The sequence below is a fragment of the Gymnoscopelus microlampas genome, assembly GCF_963454915.1.
Source record: "Gymnoscopelus microlampas genome assembly, chromosome: 13".
Lineage (NCBI taxonomy): Eukaryota > Metazoa > Chordata > Actinopteri > Myctophiformes > Myctophidae > Gymnoscopelus > Gymnoscopelus microlampas.
Genome location: NC_139950.1, coordinates 12648670 through 12664776, shown reverse-complemented (window position 1 = coordinate 12664776; position 16107 = coordinate 12648670). Strand labels below are relative to the sequence as shown.

At 44.1% G+C, this 16107-nt stretch overlaps 1 protein-coding gene across 1 annotated transcript in view; it reads left to right on the top strand.

Moving 5' to 3' along the window:
* Nucleotides 1-16107, top strand: part of tjap1 (tight junction associated protein 1 (peripheral)) — a 46606-nt gene that overhangs the window by 21170 nt on the left and 9329 nt on the right. The window contains exons 3-7 of the mRNA XM_084076320.1: nt 1271-1324; nt 6071-6265; nt 9948-9976; nt 10908-11069; nt 13589-13655. Of these exons, the coding sequence (XP_083932446.1) occupies nt 6089-6265; nt 9948-9976; nt 10908-11069; nt 13589-13655 (435 nt within the window). The 5' untranslated portion in view covers nt 1271-1324; nt 6071-6088. The remainder of the gene's footprint in view (nt 1-1270; nt 1325-6070; nt 6266-9947; nt 9977-10907; nt 11070-13588; nt 13656-16107) is intronic.

Below are 16107 nucleotides of genomic sequence, written 5' to 3'. Positions count from 1 at the left end.
GCACACAACACTAACACAAACACTATATCCACACACACACACACACACACACACACACACACACACACACACACACACACACACACACACACACACACACACACACACACACACACACACACACACACACACACACACACCACTTATACACACACTGCACACTCACAGTCCATGTAGCACACAGCAACCACCTGCTGTTCAATTCATCTATATTATAGATTGATTTATTTTTGTTTTCTATTTAATTTAATATTAAGACATTTTTGTTTTAAGAAGATTAATTAAAGTCAATTATACACTTGACCTAGCCCTATTAGTCACTCTCCTTCAAACATAAATGTCTTAACATTAAGCCATATAGAATTTAGAAGAGAGAGAGAGAGAGTGTGTGTGTGTGCGCGCGTGTGCGCGCTGTTAGATAAAGTTCCACTGTTGCAACAGTGAGTGTGTGTGTGTGTGTGTGTGTGTGTGTGTGTGTGTGTGTGCGCGTGTGCGTGTGTGTGTGTTACATGACACTAACTGCTGTTACATAATTCAGAGCATAGCCGAGCTAGTTTACCTTCTTTTCTAATTTCCTACCTGCTTTCCTTCATCCTTTCTCCTACATCCTTCACTCACATTTCCCACATTCTCTCTCTCTCTCTCTCTCTCTCTCTCTCTCTCTCTCTCTCTCTCTCTCTCTCTCTCTCTCTCTCTCTCTCTCTCTCTCTCTCTCTCTCGTCCCCTCTCTCTTTCTCCTTCCCCTCCTATTGTCGTTACCCCCCCTCTCTCTCATCTCATAATAATGTATGTATTTGTAGTTTAGTGTTTGTAGCAGTGTTCTTGTTAGAGGGCTTGTATGAAATACAGGCATTTGAAATACAAAGATTGAAAACATCTCCCTATCTCTCTTCTGCTGACTCTCTGTCATGGTCTCGTACTAAAGTGTGTAAGTGTGGCCTGGATCGCTGGCCTAGCGGTTCCTGCACATATAGGCGCCAATGCAGCCTGACAGCGTGTCGCGGGTTCGAGTCCCGACCTTTGCTGCGTGTCACTTCCCGCCTCTCTCTCCCCATTTCCTGTCTATGTACTATATACTATCAATAAAGGCAGAAAAAGCCCCCCAAAAAGTGTGTATGCGCGTGCATGTGTGTGTGTTTGCGTGGTGTGTGTGCGCACATATTGCATAGACCAGCTGAAATCAGACAGTCTATGTGTTTGTGTCAATCAATATCTTTGACATTAACCTGTCTGTCTGTCTGTCTGTCTGTCTGTCTGTCTGTCTGTCCAGATCTTCCCCAGCTGTGGATGAGCTCAACGCCGGAACAGCTTGGTTGCTGATTGGGTATGGACAACTCAACAAGAGCAGCTGTGATTGGCTACTGCATGTCGTTGTCCCAGTTGTGTTCCTTATCTCCCTGAGTCACGTTTCACTCTGAAGAGTGTACAAATGTAATCAAATGGACCCATAACGGGTCCATTTGTCACAGCAACTTGGATTGGGGGGGTATGGTACACTACAGGCTGTCCCTGTAACTTAATGAACTAGTGCAGGGATTTTTTTTGGCGACCCCATTAAACCCCCCCCCCCCCCCCCAGGAACGGCAGGTTCAAAGATTTGAGCTACAAATGTTTGCTTTAAAAAATATATATACTCAAAGATTTGCACAACTTTTCACTACTTTAAAAAATAGCGCTATGAGCTTGTATATCTGCTATTTTTTAATAGCCAAAGAAATCTAAAAATGACAAAGATGTGTTCCCGGATTCAATGGGTTAACACATTTTCTAAAATATGTCGCAGTGTGATGCGTTGTGAGCTTGTAGATCGGCTATTTTCCCTACTTTTGCATGAATTAGGGCATTAATCTGATACAAGGTTTCTGTCTAACAGCAACGATATGCTCTGCAGACAGAATGCCCCGTCCTAGTTTATTGTGTAATAATACTGTAGGTAGTAATGTTCTGCTCCTATCTGTACTTTTATGTGGTTTTCTGTGTTTGCTCATGAATGCAGGAACCAGACTGTAAGTTGATCTGGATTCACAGTAATAGAATTTGGGTGATTTGAGTCGATGCAAATCACCCAGTGCTTCCCCTCAAATCCATGTAGGACTTTACTGCAGCTGTTTCATTTATATTATTATTCATGACATTCAGAAGTCAATAAACACATATTCCCGCGCGCACAAACGCACACGCACGCACACACAGCTTCAGGCTGTTGTCATGGAGACCTGAGGCTGATCTGTTTGCTGTCTCAGAATGGTTGTACTGGTCAGCTCCCAGTACATTAGTAGAATATTAGACGACTGTGGTCGTACTGGTCAGCTCCCAGTACACTAGATAAGATACGCACTCGCGCGCACGCACGCACGCACGCACGCACGCACGCACGCACACACACACACACACACACACACACACACACACACACACACACACACACACACACACACACACACACACACACACACACACACACACACACACACACACACACTATAAGACTATGAGATGAGACTTTATCTGTGTGTAAGTATGAATCATACACAATACATAAATCAAACCCCTAAACCTAACATCTAAATGTCTAATTCTAATCCTAACCCCAACCTGAATGTTTTTAAGCCTAACTCTCTAGTGAGGGCCAGGAAAATGTGTCCTTACAAACAATGTCTATTTCTTACATTTCTAAAGGAGCAGATGTGATTTTAATTCATTTCATCAACCCAGTGAAGATTTAATTACATTCTGTAGCTTTGTATATGCAATTGTCCGTTAAATTAATGAATTCTCTGCACCTTTTTCTTCTAGAGCAAAGGTTATTTTTCTATTGTCAGTAAAAATCCTCTGTGTTAATTTTAAGATGAAATCATTTTATAATGTTGAAAAATACATGAATATTTCATATGGTTCATTGAAATATGATGTCTGTGGAACACACCTGTGTGTGTGTGTGTGTGTGTGTGTGTGCGTGTGTGTGTGCACACGCATGCGTGTGTGTCTGCCAAATATTTTACGTGCTGTGTTCACAAGAGCAGCAAGTGGAAAAGCTGATGTTGTTTTAAGCTTTAATATCTACATTGGAAGATATCTGTTTAAATATTAACTGTGTGTGTGTGTGTGTGTGTGTGTGTGTGTGTGTGTGTGTGTGTGTGTGTGTGTGTGTGTGTGTGTGTGTGAGATCTGCTGCTCACTGACAGCTGGTTCAGTACATATTCCAGTTATCATCTGGTCATCTATCATAGTCCATCTTTTTTATTTATTTATACAGTCTACATTCAGGCCAGTGCACATTGTCAACCGTAGTCCCTCGGCAGTTGTAAAAAACAAATAAAATGCATTATAACAGAAACGGTAATACTGCACCTCATGAATTTGGTCGTGGACCTCCATCTGGAAACATTTCCTGCCAGGCAGGCACGCACACTCATAGACATCAAAGGTGGCTTGATCCCCTTCCTTTTTACCTGTGTGTAATAAAGTGCCCTCTCCAGACCATGAAAATAGCCACTCTACATCGACACGTATTTGAACGATTTTAAACGTTTTTTTCTAGATGGTAAAACATTTCTAAAAAGTTTAAGGAAAAGGTATAAGGCGGCGCACACTCTAACCACAAGGCCACTGAGCTGGTGAAACAAACAGTATTTACTAATAAACTCATTCTGATTAGTGTGTTTGAGTGCAGATCAGACATAATGCATTTCAGTTCGCATGCACCACTGTAACTGAAGAATAAAAAAATATCCTTGAAAAGGCAAAAATCGGGAATTATGCATTTATTCCCAAAATAACTAAATTTTCCTGTGTAAATTACATTTACACAAAAAATATAAACCGTACTGTATATATAAAGCTGACGCATTAACCCATTAAGACTGGGAAAGCCTAGATGTTGCTATGTATATAGCAACAGGATTTGTTTTGGGTTTTTTTTTCAAGATTTTCTGAAAACTGGATTTAGAAGGCATTTTTAAAATCAGCCTCAGGTCTAAATGGGTTAAAGTGCTAAGCATAATAGAAGTGCTTTATGTAAACCTGGACAGCGCTTTCTTCGTAATAAAATAAGTTACTGCGCGGACAGAGTACAAAACACTGATGTTGGCCTACAAAGCAACCAAAGGTATGGCACCCCCTTATCTTCAAAGCCTGATCCAACCCTACAACCCCTCCCGCTCACTCAGAACAGCTAACACAGGGAAGCTGTCAGAACCTTCCCTAAAACACCCGGGACAACACCACACGTCCCAGACTCTTCTCCCTCCTGGCATCCAAACTGTGGAACAAACTCCCCATTGCAATTAGAACTGCAGACTCACTCCCAATCTTCTGCCGTAATCTGAAGACTCACCCCTTCAGCCCGTATCACTTGCCCTAGCCTTGACGACCTTGCAGGCTTATACAAAGGTTAAAATGAAATTTAGATGGCATGTTATTTAGACAGATGCTATAGGTTCATTGTTTACCTGGTATCCTAACAGTCTCAAAGTACAGATTATTATTTTGATAGTATATTGTGTAGACCAGGGGTCGGCAACCTTTTTGAAGTGCCATGTTTTTATTTTCTAGATTGTCAGTGTGCCATGTCAACATATAAGTTTAATTACGACACCACATACAAATAAAATATTTCCAGCAGATTTTGATTGTCCATAAATATAACCTTTTTCTCCCTTCTTCTTTTGAAATATCTTCTTTCACATCAGGACATTGTAATTAATGATCATTAGACTCGGAGCAACAACCCACCTATCTCCCAGACTCCCTCCCCAGTCAGAGTTTGAATTCATGTAGAATTATGTGCAGGATGTCATTTGCATACAGATGTGAGGGGACTTCATTTAATTGACTACAGGTTGTTTTTATTTATAGATATATTATTTTAAACAAAAAATCCAGTGTGCCAGTGATTACCCTCCCCTGTGCCAATGTTGGCAGTTGGCACCCCTGCCTATGGTTGCCTACCCCTGGTTTAGACTAATGCCAGGTTCTTGGTTTACCTGTGATCCTTGTTTACTGAGGCACTGCACTGTCTCCCTGCATGCTATGTATGTGTTTACCTTGCTTATTGGTCACTGAGTGTCTGCTAAATACCTAAATTGTTATAACAAAATCTATATTTGCCGTCACGATACAATACGAGAAGAGGGAGTACAATCTACATATTGCGACTTAATTTTTTTTGTCCCACCCATATTCAGGTTATGGACGATGCTGGGTTACCCTTCAGAGCAGCCATACAGAGGCAAACTACATTATTGACCCATCAAACAGAACGGGGTGCTGGAGAGCTAATTTGTGGTCACTTTATAATTGCACAGCGTTGATGGAATTCGTGCAGTCAGGCAGAAACCTCATATCTCCATATTTTAACTTTCTTGTTTGTTTTTGTTGTTCTTAAATTAATGCCCTACTTAAAGTAGGAAAACATTGCAGACCTACAACCTATTCATATCCTTGTAGGTGTTTTTTTTCCTTCTTTTTATTCACATAAATGGCCATGTTCTGAAACTCTTAATGTAGCCTCATGTTGACCTGTATTTGACTGTCTGTGACCGTGTGTGTGTGTGTGTGTGTGCATGTGTGTGGGCGTGCGTGCGTTTGATCAATGTTACCAATCAGATTGAGTTCCTCTTCTCTCTTTCCATCAATCTCTGCCTGAGGGCTCTCTAATTCCCCCCACCCACACGCACGCACGCACACACACACACACACACACACACACACACACACACACACACACACACACACACACACACACACACACACACACACACACACACACACACACACACACACACACACACACACACACACACACACACACACACACACACTCACTCCTTTGTCCTAGTCCATGTATTTTAAAGAGAGAGAGAGAAAGTGTGTGTTAGTGTGTGTGTGTGTCTGTCCTGATTGTAGCCAGTATCTATTGATCCAAACTTCACCCTAATGATGTCAGTTTGAGAGAGAGAGAGAGAGAGAAAGAGAGAGAGAGAGAGGGGTGAATAGATCATAAGCCATCAGTTCCAAGCTGCTGCTGCATGGAGCTAGCATGCTAACAGGCTAACCTCTGTCCCAACAGGACTGAGCGCTACAGAGGATGAGTGGCTCCCAGCAGGGCAGGAAGCCGTACCGCAAGGCGCCCCCGCAGCACCGGGAGACCCGCCACGCGCCGCCCTTCCGAGACGACCTCTACCCTCCTACTACCCTAACCCCTCCTCCTCCTCCTCCTCCACAGCCACCCTCCTCCCTGCAGGCGGGAGGAGACCCCGATCAGGTAATCACCCCCAAACCCCCTTACCCCTACCCGTCCTCCCCTCTCCTCCTCACGCAGCCCCCGCCCGCCGCCCCCCGCGCTTGGCTCCGGCGCCACTGGCCGCCGGACTCGGACGATTATAGCAGCGATCCGGATCTGTCCAGTCTGTCCAGTCTGGACCTGGCGGTCCTGCCGCCCCCTCGTACCCTCGGACCCCCCGCCGCCCGCCTCCTCCTCCTCGCCGACTCCGACGCCGCCGTTTCTCCTTCTTCTCCCGCGACGGTAGGTGTGGCGGCCGCGGCCCGCGACCATGGAGGAGGAGCGGCGGGGCGAAGGAACCCCCCCACCCAGCAGGTTCTCAGCAGCAGCAGTGAGCTTCTGGTGGGGTTCTCCTCCCCCTCTGTCTCCTCACAGAGCTTGGACTGCTGCCCCTTGAGGAGTCCGGAACGCCTGGGAAACTCCTCGAGGAGTCCAGATTCTCTGGACTACTCCGCCAAGAGTCCATACCTGCTGGCCCGCTCCTCGTGGAGTGGGCCAGCAGGTATGGACTCTTGGAGGAGCCCCTCGACGAGTCCAGATCGTCTGGGTCACTCCCCAAGGAGTCCAGAACGCCTGGCTCACTCCCAAAGGAGTCCAGAACGCTTGGGTCACTCCTCAAGGAGTCCACAACGCCTGGGTCACTCCCCACGGAGTCTAGAACTCCTCGGTCGTTCCTCATGGAGTCCAGACCATCTGGCCCGCTCCCCAACAAGGAGTCCAGAGCGCTGCCTGGCCTTCAGAGAACCGGTGGAGAGTTTTATGCCTCAACAGCGGAACCGGCAGACCCCCCAGGGTCAGAACCAGGGTCAGAACCAGGGTCAGACCCGGCTACAGCCCAGAGGGATCCTGAAGCAGCCTGGGAGGAAGGCCCCGTCCGACCAACCGGCCTCGGATCAGCGGCCGAACGGTCCAAAGATGCGCTTCCAGGTCCCACGCGGTCCTCTCAGCCTGTCTACAGACCAGCAGCACGGGAGGAGACGGACCGGGGTCCGGGACCAGACCCTCATTAGGTCCTCAGCGGAGTGGGACTGGGGAGTGGTTTTGGAGCGGAAGGCTCGGTTCTCCTCCTTCCTGGACGAGGTCACGACCCGCATCCTCAGCCCCGCGCGCCTCCAGCTCCTGCAGAGAACCGGGGAAGAGGAGGGGAGGGGCGGGAGGCGCAGGAGTAGCGACAGCAGAATCTTTTCTCCCGAGCAGGGAGGAGGAGGAGAACACGGCAGGAGACCTGTGGGGAGGAGGAGAGCTCGGAGCTGGGACGCTCCTCCTCAACGTCAGCGCAAAGCCTCGCCTCCTCCTAATGCTCGGCGGGAGGAGAAGCGCGCCTCCACGTTTGCCTCCACGTTCGCCTCCACGTTCGCCTCCTCAGGCCAGCAGGGGGCGTTCTGCTCTAGTCTGTCTGTTCAGTCACACGTCAAGGTATGTCAGCAGGACCAATCCTCTGCTCCTCGTCTCCTCAAAGCGTCCGTCCGTCCGTTCGTCCTTCCATCCGTCTGTCCGTCCATCCTTCCATCCGTCCCTCCCTCTATCCATCCATCCCTCCCTCCCTCCATCCCTCCATCCATGTAATTCCAATCGAATTCCATCCATGTTCCATGTTGTTGCTGCACACATAATTTGAACTTTTCTCAACAGCAAATGATTACAAGTAGATCTCTCCTGAGCTGAGTGGGTCACAATAGATCCATTCCTGAGTAGATCTCCAGTATTAATACCTTTGCCTGTTTGTTGTGTCTGCTAGTGATTCCAGTCCTTGGTTGCCTTTTTATTTAACTTGTATTTTTATTGACCAAATAAAAAGTGCATATACGTGACTGTATATTTGCACATAATCTTTCAAAAGGATAAGACAAAACAAAACAAAAAACGATTGACAGCTTGAACGCCTGCATTTTTCAGAGCACGTTTATTCGGGCTGAAGTGGAAAACAAACAACAAAATCAGCCTATGGTTTCATGCACCTTTAACAATAGAGCGAATTAAATTAAAAACACACAATCATATCGCAGAGATTTTAATTTAGCTCTAAATTGTCCTTCGTCATACATTGGACCTGAGTTGGACTACGCGTTGTAGAGCTTGTAGATCTACTATTTTTGACTAACGTTCCTCCCAGAATAGGGATGCTGGGGTGCAATTAGTTAACAAAAGTGGCATTTTAAGTTTTGAGCATATTTTGATTATCGTGATATTTTGGCCACAATAATTGTGACATGAAATTTTCATATTGTCCCGTCCCTAAGACAGAGTTGTCCTGCTGGGACAATAAAGACTAATCTTCATCTTCATAAGTCACACTGTTATTGTTTCATTATATTGACATAATTAATTTTAAAACTAGATTCTGAAGCCACACTAATTAATGTTTATAATTGCAGCTCGTTCCCCTGGGGGTTTAAAACTGGAATATTAATTTATAAAGCTATTAATTCGTTTCTAGAGCAGTGGTTCTCAAACGTTATCACGTCAAGGACCCCGAAATTGATGCGTATTCGGCTGCGGATCCCCCATCTGAAAAGATTCTGTGCCAGGGAAGATTTGTCCAGATTTGTCATCATCTTTAGAAAAAATAGCCGATCAATCTGCTTGTAAAATAGGGCTTTAATGGAACACAAGGTGACAAATGATGTTTGTGGCGTTCTCTCTCCTGATTGGATGACATTTGTAACCCACCTAAAATGTTCTATTCACTAAAGAGCTGGAGAAACTGAACAAACACTCCATAGCAATGATTACAATCACAATATAGAGCTGTAACTTAAAAAAATAAATAAAAACGTTTTGTTTTAACCCGAAAAATATCTCGTTGACAGCACCTTTAGAAATAAACTCCGGGAGTGTAGCTTTAAGGCTGTGATGCCATCCTGACCAGGTTGACCATCGTAACATCGGAACTGAAATTAGATTCCCCCCCAAATCTAGTTTCCTCTCCTGGGGTAGTGGAGCGTTGTATTGAGTGTGTGTGCGCGCGTGTGTGTGTGTGTGTGTGTGCGTGCGTGCGTGTGTTAGAGTGCTGCCCTTCTGACCGCTGTCGCATCGATTTGACCCCAATCGCAGACAAACCGCACACAGTCAAGCCCTCTGTGTTCGTTTATCCGTCTGTAACTCTGAGAGTGTGCAAATGGAACCAAATGGACCCGTTAAGGGTCCATTTGGTTCCATTTGCACACTCTCAAGAGTTACGGTACATAAGGATTTTAAGGATTTTGCTGCTTAAATGGATGGAGGGAAAGGATTGATTGTCGCACACGTGTGTGTGTGTGTGTGTGTGTGTGTGTGTGTGTGTGTGTGTGTGTGTGTGTGTGTGTGTGTGTGTGTGTGTGTGTGTGTGTGTGTGTGTGTGTGCATGGCATTGTGTGTGTTTGCGCGCGTGTGTGTGTAGCTCTGTTAGAGTTTGTTCTCTGCTTTTAGATCAGCCATGATAAGTCTGTGTGCCAAACTGAGCAGTGAAGTATTCACACATGCACGCGCACGCACGCGCACACACAGACAAATTGGCTGCCGGTTTAAGCAAATGGGTGACGCCGCGAAAGCTTTTGAAACTTTCAAGTGTGCCCTGGTTTAAGTGGTTAATGTGATGTAATATAATGTAATACAATATATTCGGTCCTAGTTGATGCTACTAGTTCACTGTATGACTAACTCACAATTGTCTGCTCTCTTACAGAACGTCTTAACGGATGGTGACAGAATAAAGTAAGTCCTCTTCTCTTCTCTTCTCTTCTCTTCTCTTCTCTTCTCTTCTCTTCTCTTCTCTTCTCTTCTCTTCTCTTCTCTTCTCTTCTCTTCTCTTCTCTTCTCTTCTCTTCTCTTCTCTTCTCTTCTCTTCTCTTCTCCTCTGTATCAATAATTTAATGATCTATCTTTGGATGACTCGTTTCATAAAGACAGACGTTGTCATTAATGTGTGGTCGGAGAGAATGTCCCAGATGAGATTCTCAGTCTCACTGCGGCGCCATGATGTACAGTGTGTGTGTGTGTGTGTGTGTGTGTGTGTGTGTGTGTGTGTGTGTGTGTGTGTGTGTGTGTGTGTGTGTGTGTGTACGTGTACATGGGGGTGTGTGCTCTCTGCCCGGCCTCCTGTAGTCCAGTGGTTCTCAAAGTGGGTCCACTTGTTTGATCTGTATCCTGTCTGAGTTCTCTATCCTGATTGGATAGAATTGGTATCCCGACATGAAAATCTATGTTATGTTTAATAAAGAGCCGGAGAGACATGGAGACTCCTGTTTCTGAACAAACACTCTAGCAGTGAGTACTATCAGAATATAGAGCTATTTAACACTTATTTTAACCAAAGAAAACCACTTCAACCCTATGTTATACTTGCGCTATTAAAATAATAGCCGATCTACAAGCTCACAGCTTGTAGATCTCTATTTTTGAAAAACGTTATTGAATAATTCAGAAAAATCTTCCCTCGCACTAAACAATTTCAGATTACGTGGCTAAATACGTCTCCTTTCGAGGACCACTGGTGTACTCCACACACACACACACACACACACACACACACACACACACACACACACACACACACACACACACACACACACACACACACACACACAGACACACACACAGACACAGACACACGCAGAGATGTGATTTAAGTCTGTGTGTACACTAGGACCCTGCAGCAGCAAAATGAGGAGCTCCGCCGCCACCTGTCTCACACCTCACACAGGATGGAGTCCCTGGAGGCGGAGCTAGAGAACAGCCGCCACTTCCTGCAGGCGGAGCTTAACCGAACCACAGACGACCTGGACAAGATGAGAGACAAATTCCGCAGGTAGACACTGACACACACAGACAGACAGACTCACAGACACACAGACAGACACACAGACAGACAGATGTGTTATGTTTCATAACAGACAGACAGACAGACAGACAGATGTGTTATGTCTCATAACAGACAGACAGATGTGTTATGTTTCATAACAGACAGACAGACAGATGTGTTATGTCTCATAACAGACAGACAGATGTGTTATGTTTCATAACAGACAGACAGACAGATGTGTTATGTCTCATAACAGACAGACAGACAGATGTGTTATGTCTCATAACAGACAGACAGACAGACAGATGTGTTATGTCTCATAACAGACAGACAGACAGACAGACAGACAGACAGACAGACAGACAGATGTGTTGTCTCATAACAGACAGACAGACAGACAGATGTGTTATGTTTCATAACAGACAGACAGACAGACAGATAGATGTGTTGCCTCATAACAGACAGACAGACAGATGTGTTATGTCTCACTAGAGGTCCGGGCGGCCTACGGCCGCCCGAAACCCCTAGCCGCGCACGGGGCGCGTGTATATATGGGATGAACATTTGGGGAAAAAAAATAAAAATAATAAGTTGTAATGTAAAAGTAAAAAAATTGAGAATAAAATTGGGAAGAAAGAAAAAATTTTATGTTTCAGGGGGTCCGCGGACCCCCTGGTGGTCCGCGCCAAAGTCGTCGGATGAAAATCTCCAAACGAAAAAAAAAAAAAAAAAAAAAAAAAAAAAAAAAAAAAAATCATGCAGGTTCTTGCTTGTTTCTGGCGTGGCATCCCAACCTGGCATCCCAATGCCGGCGATGTGTACTTCCGGGTTGCATAATGATGACATCACTGTCGAATCCTTTGCTGTCATGAACCTAGCCTGGTGTGTTGAGCAGTAATGATGACATCACTGGCTAATCCTTTGGTGTCATGAACCTAGCCTGGTGTGTGGAGCAGAGCAGAGCAACGTGCTCTTGTTGTTTTGGGGATTTTCAATGGCGGCCCGTCGTGTTGTGTTGGCGTCGGTGGTACGCACGGTAAGCGGTAGGAAGCTGCTTCCACTTCCGTTGTGTCCGACATTTGGTGAGTAGAATTAATTATGTTGCGAGGTGGGAACGGTGTAGTGAGGCATGCCAGGTGCCCTACGCGAAACGTAAATTCAGGCCGCCCGCCGTGGCGACAGTGTTGGCGACATGTGGTGTGACGGTGTTGTGTTTAGTCGATAACAGAGCTGTGGGGTGTGGACACCGAGGGCACGGAAGTTGCTCGCCATTTATATAGTTAGATAACAGACAGACAGGCAGACAACTGGGGCTGTGACGATTACAAAATGGAAGTTGACGATTTATTGTCACACAAATAATTGTGATTAACGATTTAATTGTGTTTTAGGCATTGAACATTGGAACATACTATGAATACAAATACATTTTCTGTTTACCCTTTAGGCTTCGTAATCAAAACTTGCACAGGGCTGTTATGACAAATAACTTAAATATACAAAGAAATGTATTACATATTTAATCTTTTTATACTTTAAAAAAAAAATGAAGTAGCGGAAAGAGCTGATCTACAAGCTTACAACGCATGTAAGCTTGTAGATCTGCTATTTCTGCTATATTTGGAAAATGTATGAACAAGTTTCAACATGGAAATGACTATGACGATTATGCAAGATAATTGCAATTATCTCAAATCATTGTTATTATTACAGACAGACAGATATACAGAGAGACAGACAACATCCAAACGTGTTATGTCTCATAGCAGACAGACAGACAGACATTAGAGGATGTTAACGAGGACAGGGAGTTAACGAGGTGCTGCTTAATGAGGAGTTTAATGTCAGTATGAGTTGTCGCCATGGTGATCAATGAGCCTTTATCAGAGAGAGAGAGAGAGAGAGAGAGAGAGAGAGAGAGACAGACAGACAGATAAAGAAACAGACTATTAAAGGAATATATTAATTGTCTCGTTGATAGAAAGTATGACCTCTGAAGACAAATGAGTGAGATGTGATGAGTGGTTTTAGGGGCGTTTGTGAGATTAGTATTAGGGTCAGTGGATTTTAGAGCGCTCTCAAATAAAACGGGCGTGACCCTCCATCAAGCGATAGAAAATCTAGGAAATGTGGACCCTGGACCCCAGTTTGAGAAGCACGGTACCAGTTGTATTGTATTATGATATAAACATATTCGGGCTAGAACCACTTGAACCCCAGCGTCAATATACTGGGTGTGGGGGAGATCTACAATGCTTGTAGATTTTTTGCATGGAGATTTGGTGTAGACGGAAAAGGTGTTCAAAGTACAGTTGTCACTCGAGTCCAGTTCTCTAAGTCTACAGGGGTTTAGGTGGTTAAAATACTTTCACAGAATGTTGGGGTTCATAAGCTCATAATTTCCCAGAAGATCGGGTGGAAGCTCGTAGGTGCTTGTAGATTGGCTGTTTGAGAATGTAGATACTTCTGTATAACAATAATAATAATAATAATAATATTGTAACATATTGTTTGTGTCTCTGCAGACTCCAGAACAGTTACACTGCGTCTCAGCGAGCCAATCAGGACCTGGAAGAGAAGCTACATGCCCTGGTAACCTTTCACCCACCCTCCGATCCCTCCCACTTTCTACACAACACCTGTACATTATTTAATAAAGTGCAGTGTGCGTGCGTGCGTGTGTGTGTGTGTGCGTGTGTGTGACTAGAGCTGTTAGATAATTACTTCGACACGTCTCCCCAGCGAAAACACTCTTGACCTGAGATGAAGTCCTCCAGCGTTCCCCTGAGAGCCTTCTGTCTGTCTCCTGTCTGGAGACTCCTGAAAGAGAGGGAGAGAGGAATGTGTGTGTGTGTTTGTGTGTGTGTGTGTGTGTGTGTGTGTGGTCACTGCGCATGTGGCATCAATGTCTTGATCAAGTGATACTGCAGAGGAAGTTAGCGGTCCCCGAACCGATATCTCCGGCTCTACTGTACGTGTTTGTGTTGCAGCCATGAATAGTCTATGAATATCTGATGGTATCTTGTTTCACGTTTAGTCTATGTGTGTGTGTGTGCGCGTGTGTTGCAACCATGAATATCTGATGGTTTCTTGTTTCACATTTAGACTGTATGTGTTTTTTTAGGGATGCTAATTTAGTATACCGGTACCTTTTCATGACCGATAGCCTACCCTCTTTAATTTTGAATTATAACCGTTAACCGATAAAGATTAAAATGAACGTTTTACAGAGGATGAATGTGTGTGATTCACTCAGGGTCTCACATTAACTCTCAGGACTGCATTTTCAATCATAAAACTGCTACAGGAACCCAATAGAACTACATGTGGGTAAATGTAGTTTTTGATGAGTAAATGGACCCTTTTTTTTTTGTAAATGGACCCTTTGTCAGCCTTTCCGATTGGTGCCTGACCGATCGACCAACCAGCAGGCTCCTTCCGCCTTGCTCCGACCTGGTGCCGCCTCCTTCTGACTGTTGATGCTGAGTTTGCAAAAAAAAATATAAATATTCAGTAACTATACTGCACCCGAGATGTTCCCTTTTACTGAGGCCAAGTGTAAAATAAGAATTGTATACATTAAATATCAATAAGAGGCAACTGAAAAAAAAACATTTTTTTCAATGTATATTGTGATATTAATCATTGCTATAGAGTGTTTGTTCTGTAACAGGAGTCTCCCCGTCTCTCCAGCTCTTTAGTAAACAGAAAATACTTTTTTCAGGTCGGGATACCAATTTGATCCAATCAGGAGAGAGAACTCATACAATATAAACGAAAGTGGAATTGGAAGTGATGAAACAAAGAAATGAGAAGAAAAAATTGGAGTAATACTCAAATTGAAAATGATGATGAATGGGTAGTCTCACTTGACTGGATGAAATTGGTGACCCACATGATTTTTTTTTCCTTTCTGTTTATTTAAAAAGAGACGCCTGTTACTTAACAAACAATAGCAATGATTGCTATCACCATATAGAGCTTTATCGTTTTAACAAAAACCTTTAAACAGATTATCCATATTAAACATATTTTATATAGTCTTAGATTAAAGGGATAGTTCACCCCCAAAATGACTTTTTTTCTATCGATTAGTCACCCCATGGAGACTTGAATTCATGGATATTTTATAGTTTTTGTCAATAATAAGCCAATAATTTGATGACCAGCAGTGGTTCCGGAATCGCCGCCTACCGGTCCACTGGTCATCAAATTATTGGCTTAGGAATGCGACAAAAACAAAAAATATCCATGAATTCAGGTCTCCATGGGGTCATTTTTTATATGAACTATCCCTTTAAAGGAACAAATGGATTCTCAAAGTTAACAGTGTAGATTTTTAGTGTGTACTGTTTGTCTTTAACGTTCCCACTTATCTCCTTATCTCCTCTTTTCTCTGCGATGATGTCATTCTAACGTGTTTAATTCTCTCTCTCTCTCTCTCTCTCTACTTTCATCTGTCGTTCTCTCTCCTCATGCTGCTCTGTGGTTGGTGGATGTAACCTCACCTTCATCCTCATCCTCATCTTCATCAGGCGGCCGTCAGTCAGACATGGGTCCATGCAGTTGCGTTTTTGCTTCCATTTCCTTTCTTACCTCTTTCCTCGTTTTCTTCTCCTCCTCCAGTAGCAGAGACTTTTGTTTTCATCCCCCGTTCAAAACATCTCTCTTCCTCTTTTCCTAGTTTCTCCCGTTCTGTTCTGTTGTGTTGTATTCTAGCCTACAGCTCTAGTAGTTGTGTTTCTAGGTCGGTCCTGCTTCGGTGCTGTGACCAGTAGAACCCAACCGACGAAAGATGCTTTTGCGATAAAGGCTGATCCCGATTTTAGAGAGTCCTAGCCCACCCCTTACCAATGTTTTTACCGTTATTTTGTCAAATTTCATAAACATATGACGTTTCTATATTTGAGGACATTTAACTTATTATCTAATAAATAAATAAAAATGAACACTCAAAGAACTTTTATCATCATTATCATCATATCCTTTATTTCAACTTGAAGTACAGTTGAGGGGCAGGCCCAATGCAGCCGAGATACAGAAC